This window comes from Maniola jurtina, chromosome 2 (assembly GCF_905333055.1).
Source record: "Maniola jurtina chromosome 2, ilManJurt1.1, whole genome shotgun sequence".
Lineage (NCBI taxonomy): Eukaryota > Metazoa > Arthropoda > Insecta > Lepidoptera > Nymphalidae > Maniola > Maniola jurtina.
In genome coordinates this window covers 586913-599234 of record NC_060030.1, presented here as the reverse complement: position 1 = coordinate 599234, position 12322 = coordinate 586913, and the positions used below count along the sequence as shown (strand labels likewise).

Below are 12322 nucleotides of genomic sequence, written 5' to 3'. Positions count from 1 at the left end.
AGTTGGTTATAATATGTAAATCTCTAGAAATAAAATTAGGATAAGGAACTGCTGTTTCCTTTCGCACCCCTGCAGCCGCCCCAACGTAACTAGCTCACCTGAAAAGTAGCAAAATATTACTTGTTTACTAACCGGCGATATCAGCCTTAAGATAATATTTATCCGCGATGTTTATTCTAGTTACCAGGTAAACTAGTAGCTATATCTATGTTGGGAGCTATGCGGTTGTAAGCGACGTAATTAAACGGATTATCTGACTCAGGTGGTCGACCGGGCGACGCGGCAATTAATATCAACATTTCCAACTTAACCACTAATTAATATTTATAACTTTAATTAAACTTTAATCACAATAGATCTAGTACTGTCTCTACTTGTTTAGTGGTGGGAACACACGTTTCCTGTCATGAAATCTTTTACATGACTATGACTATGACTATGACTACTATAAATTGTTAAGGCTATACTCACGTATTTAGTCGATGTAAACCCGACTAGTTTCGAACCAACCGTGACGCGCAGCGAGCTGAGCGATGAAAAACCGGCCAACTGCGAGTCAGACTCGCGCACTGAGGGTTCCGTACTCGGGTAATTTTCCAACATTTTGATGGGTTCGAAACTAGTCGTGCTTACATCGACTAAATACGTGAGTATAGCCGTAAAATTTTATACTTACTTATTAGTATTTTTAATGTTCCATATTTCCAGAGAAAGAAAAAACCCTTATAGGATTACTTCGTCATCTGTCCGTCTATTTGTCAAGACCCATCAAGGGAATCAATACCTATATAAATTGTGGTGTACCTAACTGCAAATTCATGGTTTTCAGATATTTCCCTTTACTTGTGCCCTTAAACTTTAACTATTAAAGTGTAAGTCTTTTTTTTTTTTAAAGAATATTAGCCATGCTAATATCATGACTAATACTCCCCTTTCCCCTCCAATTAAGCGTAAAGCTTGTGCCAGGAGTGGGTACGACAATAGTGCAACGGGTGGGATTTGAACCGCCGACCTTTCGGAATTCAGTCCGCTCCTCAACCGTTGAGCTATCGAGGCTCCACATACGACTTGACAGATACGACAGACAGACAGATAGACAACGAAGGCGAAGTGATCCTATAAAAGTTCCTTTTTTTTCTTCGGAGATACGGAACCCAAATAGCAGCAATTTTCATAATCTTACCACAAGCAAATAAACAATGTTTAGGTATAGAAAGGTAACTTGAAAAACAATTAGGCTTAAATAAAATAATCTGGTGAAAGCCGCCACCTCTAGGGACTGTCATATCGCGTTAGGTGGATATTTTGCTGACTCAACGTTTGCTTGTTTAGATCAAGGGCACAATGCCGAGCTGTACCTGCCGCCTAGTCATTTTTTTAGGGTTCCGTACCTCAAAAGGAAAAACGGAACCCTTTTAGGATCACTTTGCTGTCTGTCTGTCTGTCTGTCTGTCTGTCAGGAAACCTATAGGGTACTTCCTGTTGACCTAGAATCATGAAATTTGTTAGGTAGGTAGGTCTTATAGCACAAGTACAAGAATAAATGAAAACCGTGAATTTGTGGTTACATCATTTAAAAAAAAAATGTGTTTCAATTTTCAAAATAAGATGAATATAACCAAGTGGGGTATGATATGAAAGGGCTTTACCTGTACATCCTAAAACAGATTTTTATTTATTTTTATGTATAATAATTGTTGATAGCATATCGTGCAAAATGTAGGAAAAAATACCCGAGTACGGAACCCTCAGTGCGCGATTCTGACTCACACTTGGCCGGTTTTTTTTAATCACATTATTTGCTACGTACACGCCGACCTCCTAGTTGGAGGGGTCCGAGGACCAACTTCTAACTTTTCGAAGTTCTTCATAATGATTTTTTGCTCCTGTTCACTCTTCGTTTAAAGGTACCAATACCTATCATAGCTAGCGGGAGGTACGGAAGCCTTTCATAGGTATTCTAGTAGTGCGTATTAGAAACGAGGAAGCAAATCGTTTCATACGAGTCCGTGGGCTTTCGACTATGTATGCAGAGTGCAGACCCTAATGAGGTGTGTGAACTCTGCACAAAAACCGCCACCACAAATTCACATTGTTCGGATTATTTCCTTTACTTGTGCTATAAGGCATTGATACCTGCCACATGTTTCTAGGTAACGGGAAGTACCCTAGATAGGTTTTGATTCCCCTGGTCTTCACGGAAGGCAGATAACGAAGTGTATAAGGGTGTATAAGGGTTCCTTTTTCTTTGGAGATACGGAATACAAAAAAGAGGGGGGGGGGGGGGGGGAGATTTGTGCGTCGCAATCAGTTGTTCTTAATTATTGCAGCCCCGGGCAGCCGCGGGGAGTAAAACTTTAATTATACCCAGTAATGCGCGTCAGGTGCAAGTAATGAGTTTCTTTCATTATTCCAGCCCGCAACAACGTAATGTTTCTTTCATAATTATTTATGGGAAGCAACAGGCTTACCCAGTTCAAAGTTAATTTCTGTTGAAAGAATAAATTCATGTTTCATCATCAGGTGACGTCACAGGTATAACAGTAAATAAGAACCATTGAATGTATGATAGGAACAAGAACAGAATGATAGACTTTAGATAGATGATTAGAAGGTTGTAGAAGTAAGCACTAATTAAATTCTTTAAGCCCAAAACGAAGCACTGCTTAGATTACAACATAGGGTTATTCAAGGGGCGGAGGCGGACCTTAAGGGCCATCTACGTATTGGCGGTTCCTCTGGCACTGCAAATTAAAAAACTAAATCCACGCGGACGAAGTCGCGGGCTTCATCTAATGACAATATTAATTGAGAATGTCACAATGATTGGAGCAGATTGAATGGCAAGCAGGTGACCCGCCGTACTTTTTAACCCCCGACCCAAAAAGAGGGGTGTTATAAGTTTGACGTGTGTATCTGTGTATCTGTCTGTGGCATCGTGGCTCCTAAAGTAATGAACCGATTTTATTTTAGGTTTTTTTTTGTTTGAAAGGTGGCTTGATCGAGAGTGTTCTTAGCTATAATCCAAGAAAATCGGTTCAGCCGTTTGAAAGTTATGAGCTCTTTTCTAGTTACTGTAACCTTCACTTGTCGGGGGTGTTATATATTTTTAATTTACACTTTTCCTTTCAGTTTATTATTTTGGACATCGTATTTCCGCTACTCCACTCAATTTGTACCATCGGATTATACAATATTTTGTTTACTGTACCCAGAAAAGGGGTTAGATTAAATTTCAATTTGGTTCCCGCCGGCCGCCACGTCAAGGTGAGACGAACAAAGAACTTATTACGGCATGATTTTAATTTTCGCCCTCGCAACAATGTGCTGACTCAACCGCGGAGGATCAAGGATTAGTTAGGCCGAGAGCGGGTGGAAAAATTTAAAGAGACTTTTTTATTTATTTGTTTAATTAAAGTAATCATCAGGTTTACGAGTTCATGTATGTGAACAGCTAGTGCCTCTTACTCATGCTACTGACGGATGGACGGACGGACGGACGGACGGACAGACAGACAGACAGACAACAAAGTGATCCTATGAGGGTTCCGTTTTTCCTTTTGAGGTATAGAACCCTAAAAACGACTTCTCACGCGCCATTTTTACTTTATGTGTCAAATATCATGTCAAAAATATGATTTATTTTAAAGGTGAAACGTACTTTTAACATAACAGTTGCCCCTTATAGAGTTACAATGCCGCGTGGTAAGTAATTTTGTACGAACTTTAATCACACCATCAACATTATATAATTACTATCCGACTTCGTCTGTGTTAGCGTTTGCTGCCGCGCGTGTTGTGCCTTTTTGGAGTGTTTTTTTTGTTAGAAGTGGCCGGTTTTTGTGTTTCACTGGTGTTTTTTGGTGGTGAAACTGACTCGGAAGCGCTCTAAAGGGGCGCCGTGCGTGTGTCGACGAGCGTCGGCACAGGCTAAGTCCATACTTATATAGTTTCCCTAACTTGTAAATAACTACAAACTTGACATTGGCAAATCTTTGTAAAGCCAGACGAGAGAAAAAATAATAATTACTATCCACTACCTCTCGGATTAAGAGCGCAAGGATTAATTTATGCTTTAGCGACCGGCTTTGAGTGGAATACTTTTGGCGAAGTTCACTTAACGAACAATTATTTTTTCGTCTCATAATGAGTCAGCCATGTTTTTTGTTTCGGGCATTGGTAAAAGCCTTTCAAGTTTCAAGTCGTCTGACTGTCGAATGCCTAATGTACCTCTTGTAAACGAGTGTTACTGTGAATGTAGGAATAAAATGGATTAACTTCTTAAATATTTTAGTACGATTTTTTATTAAATGAAAAAATCTTATCTATGTAAAGTATGTATATTAAAATTCACGCATCACCGCAAAGAACTAGATAAAAACTTTCGTAATTCAAAATCTTTTTTAATAGGCGGTAAGTGATGATGCAATCTAAGATAGAAGCGGGCTAATCTGGAAGGAGTATGGCAGTTTTTATTAGACCCATATACCCCTTTGGTGTCTACACAGCATCATGCTGGAACGCTACATCACTTGGTGGCACGACTTTGCCGGTAGGAAGGTAAATAGCCACGACCGAAGCCTCCCACCAGACCAGACCAGTGATTTAGAAATTATAAAGTTCCAAAGTAAATTGGAGATATTATTTTCAGAATGTGGCAAGCGGCGTACCATCGGTGGCGCGAACAAGCGTATTGTAGGTGGGGTGGAGGCCTCGCCCGGGGACTGGCCGTTCCTCGCAGCGATCCTCGGCGGCCCTGAGGAGGTGTTCTACTGCGCGGGCGTGCTCGTCGCCGACCAGTGGGTGCTCACAGCCTCGCATTGCGTGGGGAAGTAAGTCTAAATTAATTTAAAGATATAGCATCCACCTAAGGAAACACATCGTACACCCTGAGGAAGCTAGATAGATAGATATTAGATAGAACACTTTATTGCACACAAACACACATGTAAAGGATCACAACACAGAAAGAAGAAAACAGAAAAAACAATTGTGTGCAAAGGCGGCCTTATTGCTTGGAGCAATCTCTACCAGGCAACCTTTGCTGAAAGGAGAAGTGCTAGTGTTTGATAGTACCAAGTCGCAAGGAATTTTTAAATTAATTGATATCATTGATATTGATTATTGAAAGGAAGCTACTTTAGTTCCAGTCAAAAAAGTGCTGCACTGTCTCTGGCGACCACAAGTTTTGACAATGAACTATAACAGTGGTGGCGATCACAATGGATCCCAGACGGTTGAAATAATACAGGGTATCCATGAACCTGAATAAACCCAAATAAGAGATATCTGCAAGAAGAGGAACAGAACTATCAAACTTTACTAATGTGATGAGCATAATATATATAATGCCCGGGTAAAAGTAAAGCTTAAAAACGCATGTGGCAGGAAATTTTGTGCTACAATTTGCTACAAATTGACGGTACCTGAGTCCTTAAAAAATAATTGGATAGTGTACGTGCACAAGATTCTTAGAAAGTGGTTTAGGTACCCCATTCATTGTGTAGTAAAACATGCTAATTGGTTTCTGTATCCTCAGTCATTCAGACGTGAACGGCTGGACGATCCAGCTGGGCATCACGCGACGTCGCTCGCACGCCTACTACGGGCAGAAGGTGAAGGTGCGGCGAGTGGTGCCACATCCACTGTACAATGTTGGCGTCGCACACGACAACGACATCGCACTGTTTCAAGTAAGTCACCAAGTAAAATTAACATCGTACGCGACACCAAAAATCGACACTAAGGCCCTTTACCTTCCCGTTACTGATTGGTTGATGCAGCAATAGTAAGACATCGCATTTGGTTTACCGCGTCTTTGCATTTATGTCTAGTAGCCACCCCGTATTTTATTGAGCTGGATGCATCAAAATGACAGGCTTTAATGATGCGTTAGTAATGGAAGTTGCAAATCTTTCGGCTTTGCATAATTTTCTGCAAACATGTGCCAAAGTGAAGACGGCGCGGTATGCTTTTCATTCTTTCAAGCGTGCTGCTGCACCGGTTATTCAAAAAGATCCTTAAGATCTGTTGTAAAGATGGCATTATAGGTTGAATTTACAATATTTTATCTGGTCAGCTGGCAGTCCGCGTCCGCTACCACGAGCAGCTGTCACCAGTTTGCCTGCCGCCCGCAGAGCGCGCGCTGGCGCCCGGCACCATCTGCACCGTCATCGGCTGGGGCAAGCGAGACGACAAGGACAGTATGTGACCCTCTCTTTGTGCTTAGAAATTAAAATATATCACTTGATTTAACGGCAAAGGAAAACATCGTGAGAAAACCGGCATGCCTGAGAGTTTTCCATAAGATTCTCAAAGGCGTAGTAAAGTCTGCCAATTCGCACTTGACCAGCATAGTAAACCATACCTAAATCCTTCTCATTCTGTGAGGAAATCCTTGTCCGTACGGAGCTGATAACTTTACTAACATGTATATTTTGTAGTGTCAGAATACGAACCAGCGGTGAATGAGGTAGAAGTGCCAGTGTTGAACCGTGACCTCTGCAACCAGTGGCTCGAGCATCGCGAGCTCAATGTCACCGAAGGCATGCTCTGTGCGGGCTACCCTGAAGGCGGCAAAGACGCTTGTCAGGTGAGACCTTCCTCCTCCCTACACCCACTATCTGTCTGTCTCATGATTAGTATAAGCTCCAATGCTGAATCATGGCCTCTGCAACCAGTGTTTGAAGTTGTCGAAAGGTGCTTAAAATACGCGCGAATGTTTCTATGTAAGTAGTCTGCGCAGCTACTTGTATGTGTCACGCACACAAGCGCACTAATTTGTCGTCACTTTTAAAGTAGGTACAATCATTACTGTATGAACTTTGTATAACTGGAGTTTTATAATAATATCTTTCCTTTTTAACCCCCGACCCAAAAAGAGGGGTATTATAAGTTTGACGTGTGTATGTGTATCTGTCTGTGGCATCGTAGCTCCTAAACTAATGAACCGATTTTAATTTAGTTTTTTTTTTGTTTGAAAGGTGGCTTGATCGAGAGTGTTCTTAGCTATAATCCAAGAAAATCGGTTCAGCAGTTTGAAAGTTATCAGCTCTTTTCTAGTTACTGTAACCTTCACTTGTCGGGGGTGTTATAAATTTTTAATTTACACTTGTTACAACATAAAATAATACCTACATACATTTTCAATCCTTCCATAATAGTAACAGGTTTAAGTTTAGTAAAAAACATAGTAGGTAGGTAGGTACTTAGTACTTACCTACATTTCTCAGTGCAATTCAATACAGTATGGTTATAATTACTGTCACAATTATCTACGAAATAGGTAAGCCCACCCGGGCAAAACCGGGGCAGGTCTACTAGTAACTGAAATTAAAATCCCTAGGGATTGAGGTCCTCTCGAAACATTCTGCCAACTCAGCGAACCTATTGTTAAACCACTGGTCCCTTTAAATATTGAGAAAGCGCTTCGTCCGTATTTTATTTTCTACACAAGGATTATTACTTTATTCCTTTACTTTATGGTGATCGCACATGGACGAAAAACTAGTATGAAGCTCAAAAAACATTAGTCTGTAGATAACATTTTTCAGGACTAAAAGTGCGAATGTCGTCAGCAGCATCAGGTACGCCATTAAAATGCTTGGGCAGAAATCATCTTAGTGTTGATTGACGTTTTCTCCAAAGCGATCGTATCTTGCTACTGGCACACGAATTTTTAGTAAGTATGGTGACCGCATTTATAATATAATATGGTCGGAAAACTCACACGAAACGCAAGAAACGCTAAAGTCTGTAGCGACCATTTGTTAAGACTAACAAGTGTAAATTAAAAATTTTCAACACCCCCGACAAATCATTTTCAAATAAATAATTATGTATATCTAGGCAACGTCCATCTTGACAGCTTGACATTTGTCAATTGACACTTGAATATTATGAACCTAAGGGTTATCTAACCTTCTTTTCTACAAGAAAACTAGAAAATAGCTGATAACTTTTAAACGGGTCAACCAATTTTTTTGGATTATAGCTAAGAACACTCTCGATCAAGCCACCTTTCAAACAAAAAAAAGTAAATTAAAATCGGTTCATTCGTTTAGGCGCTACGATGCCACAGACAGATACGCAGATAAACAGATACACACGTCAAACTTATAACACCCCTCTTTTTGGGTCGGGGGTTAAAAATACAAATGACGTCAACAGCATCAGGCACGCCGTAAAAATGCGTGGGCAGAGGTCATTTTAGTATCAACTGGCCTATGTTGACATTAGAATTTCTTCAGTGTGCCTGATACGACCGAATATTTTTAGTATTAAAAATTGTATGCCTCTTGCAACTCTTGCAGTTTAACATCTATCGGTTTTTCAAACTATGTGCTATTTTAGTTACTCCGGTTCGCCTACGGATCCCCTCGTTTTTGATTCGATCACGTAGAGAAACTCCACAAATAGCTCTCACAGAGTCACTAATTAATGTCCAGTATCTTAACACTTAATTTTTAAAGTTTCATAGAACACGATTTTTGTTTGAAGAAGGCCTTCTATATTCGTAATGTATAATTAATTTAATTCAATACTCCTGGTTTAATCTGCCCCGCGCTGATGTACGCTCTATCTCAAACACAATAAAAGTCCGTCCAACAAACAGGGGGATGAAAAATTGTATTTTAAGATTAAGTAGGTATTTGCCGAGGCTTGAGAGTTCTCGTATATTGCTAGTTTCCGTTGAAGGCAATAACTTCCATGGCTCTAATAATGCTCGATATATACAGTTTTACACAATACAATAGTAATTTCGATGAATTGTACGAGTTTTTGCAGCGTTTTATTTTTAAATTCATGGAAGGAAACGTATTGAGTTGGTATCGAATACTTACAAATAAATAATGTTATTGTGTTGCTGCGAACTTTGAGTAACATGTTGACATAGGCCAAGGATGTTATGCCACCAAGTGAAAATTGATAAGGATTGATACTTAGTTAGGTAGGTACTTAATACAAGGAATCAAAAGCTTCCACTCCGCTGAAAAGTTTTCACTTGACTTCCAATAAAGTTTTTGATATAGTTAGTAAGATTTGTATTTACAATATTACGTGGCGTGCCAATTATATTACAACGCATACCGGGTATTAGCTCCTCGCTCAAAAAGTGTGTGAATTATTTTCTAGGGCGACTCGGGCGGGCCTCTTCTCTGCAAAGATCCAGACGACTCGTCGCGCTGGTACGTGGGCGGCATCGTATCGTGGGGCATCAAGTGTGCGCACCCGCGCCTGCCCGGCGTGTACGCGTACGTGCCGCGCTACGTGCCGTGGATTGAACACCAGATCGCGCTCTACAACGACGAAGACGCCAAGTCCGACGCCGACTGAGGCTGGACTGACTACTAACACATCATCCATGTGCCGCAACGCACTTCGGGCAACGACGTGTAGCCCGCGCGTAGCCGGCGTGTCCTACGCGTACATGCCATTCTACATGCTATATATTTCGTGTCAAATTGAAGACAGCTGGACACTGGTAACTAGCACATCGTTCATGTGCCGCAACGAAGTGCAACCCGCGTCTGCCAGCCGTGTGCACGTACGTGCCACGCTACATGCCGTGGATTACACGCCAGATTGCACTTTAAACGATGCCGATGCTTAGTCGTAGGAACGCGTGCGTGCCGCGCTACGTGCGTTTTAACAGTAGGACGGTCAAATACTCACGTAACCACTCGCATTAGTAAGTTAGGGGAGAAAACACTGGGGCCCGCTTCGCTATATTTTGATACACATTCATCCCCTAACTGGAGGATTCGGACGCAAAAACCACCCGTGTTGATTGAGTTAATCCAGGGAAAAGTCGGTGGAAATCGAATGATTGGAAAAAACGATTTTCTGCTTTAGTCCTGGCTTTAGAGAAGGAAATTATCAGAGCCCGCTGGTATTTATTTGATTTTAGATAGTTTTTCACTCTTTTAGTATTATGTCATTATGTAGTTTTGTGAATGCCAAATTGAGCTCTATTCTATTGAATATTTTGATAAGAACTTAGTAGTTATCTATGTGTTAAGCACTTATTTTTTCGCCTGCGTTTATATGTTAGTAAATTTATATATTTTTTATAAGACTCATTAGAAAAAGTGAACGAGGGCCCTAGTTGTTTGAAGTCTACTTAATAAACATAAATAGCTAAAAACAGTTCAATTAAAGAAACGTGAAACTTCCATATATTTAACTGTAAAATGGTAAAATGTGTCAATTAACGAGTAGGGGAGAGTGTGCATGAAAGAGCCAGGTTTTGAAAGAGCCGATGTGATTTTCCATTACTTATCGATATTCTACCAAAGTTTAATTTTACTCCTTAAATGGCAACACTGGATAGCTGTTACCCACAAACATTTGACAGTTCTACGACAGCAAATGGCCTCACAGGACTGTTACGAAAATTCGGAAGCCAAAAAGTAAGTTTCTTTGTGTTTCTTTCATCTTTTTTTTCAAAAAGGGTATTGCATAAGTTGACAAAACTGATATACAGTATTGGCGTCTATATATTTGCCCTTGTTTTGCATAAATAATATCAGATCAGCGTTCTGGTATAGTGCCTTTTTTTTGAAGTTATATTTTTAAAAGCGTCGTGTTTTGAAAGAGCCAGTTATTTATGCTTTGAAAGAGCCGCCTCTTTCATGACACGAAAACTGGCTCATTCAATACATCTGCATCGTTTAGTTTTAATTAACCCCCGACGAAAAAAGAGGGATGTTATAAGTTTGACGTGTGTGTCTGTGTGTCTGTCTCTGTGTGTGTGTGTGTGTGTGTGTCTATGGCCACGTAGATCCTAAACCAATGGACTAATTCTGATGGTTCTTTTTTTTGTTTGATAACTGATGTGATAGGGATTGTTCTTAGCTATAATTTATTTATTTATTTATTTAATCTTCATTGCACAAAATACAAAAAAAAACAAAAGGCGGACTTAATGCCTAATGGCATTCTCTACCAGTCATATTTATAGAGGTCGGGGGTGTCCAAAATTTTTAATTTTAGTTATTTCATTATTATATGATATATGTTTCAGAATAAAAAGATATGTCTTCGCAAGCGTCAACAGCTAAAAAACGGGTAAGGCCCACAACTGCTGCAATAGAAGAGGCTGTAAAAGAAGTGCTTGCTGGAAATCAGTCCATAAATAGAACAGCGTTAGCGTTATTGTGTGGCCTCAAAGGGGTGATTAATTTCTTCTGCCAAAAATGTTTTTAATTTTAAATTGTTTTTATATTGTTTTTATTTTATAAGTTATAGAGTAAGAATACGAAAAAGGGCTCTATTTTATGTTTTTAGACAAATTTTTATTAATTATTTAATTTTTGACTAAGACAAAGTTCAAAAGTTTTAATTGTTGATTAAGACAATGTTTAATTATTACTGAGACTGTTTAAAAATTGTGATTTTCATAGAAATACTAAAGTAAGCTTAGTATTAATCTGATTTTAAATACTTAACATAATTTTAATTGATAAAAAACCGTTTAGTACCTCAAAAGTAGGTATCGGCTCTTTCATAACACATGGTGGCTCTTTCATTGACCTGCTGCTATGAAAGAGCCGATTTCCTTTTTTTTTTAAACTATTTATATAAGAGATTATCAGCGTTGTTATCCTCTTTATTTTTATTTTATAACATTGCCAATTAAAGTGATTATAAGAAAACCTAGTTTCATTTGAAAATAATATAGTAAAAGTGTGTTTTTTTTTACACTATTCAAAACTGGCTCTTTCATCCACACTCTCCCCTAGTTCCCAAGTGGTTACGTCTGTATGCGAGCGATTGGAAAGGATACCTTTAGAAAATACTTGTGATGCAAGTTGCATTCCGAAATGCATAGAGACAATAAAAAATACGAGTAAATTAATATTGATTACGACAATAAAACTACTAGTGACAATAAAATATATGAAAATGACGACAATAAATTATATTACCTAATATAAATTAGTAATATCATAGTGACAATAAATTGTATTCTACTAGTGACAATAAAGAAAACTTCTACTAACGATAAATATTTCTATATTGTATAAAGAAAAAGGCATTTACTAATAACTGAAATGGCTAAATATTTTTACATGTCACCCGTGATGATCGCGTGGTAAGTGTCTATTCCGACGGACCACGACCACACCTTAACGTCAAAAACGTCGCCAGACAGTGGTCATGAGTGAATGGTCGCGCAAGAACTGCTTGAAGCTGTTACATTGTCGCAGCCATAAATTACTAGAATGGTATGAGTATATTGAGCACATTTGACCGGGCAATCTATCAAGTTGCATCCCATTATTAACAAAAGTTGTGAATGATGGTCCTTTATTTGATG

General features: G+C 39.3%; 1 protein-coding gene across 1 annotated transcript in view; it reads left to right on the top strand.

Moving 5' to 3' along the window:
- The window catches only part of LOC123870676 (atrial natriuretic peptide-converting enzyme), a 92526-nt gene extending 82311 nt beyond the window's left edge, over positions 1–10215 (top strand). Inside the window, exons 13-17 of the mRNA XM_045914046.1 lie at positions 4652–4832; positions 5540–5693; positions 6080–6203; positions 6444–6592; positions 9136–10215. Coding sequence (XP_045770002.1) covers positions 4652–4832; positions 5540–5693; positions 6080–6203; positions 6444–6592; positions 9136–9336 — 809 coding nt within the window. The 3' untranslated portion in view covers positions 9337–10215. The remainder of the gene's footprint in view (positions 1–4651; positions 4833–5539; positions 5694–6079; positions 6204–6443; positions 6593–9135) is intronic.
- Positions 10216–12322: the final 2107 nt, after the last annotated feature.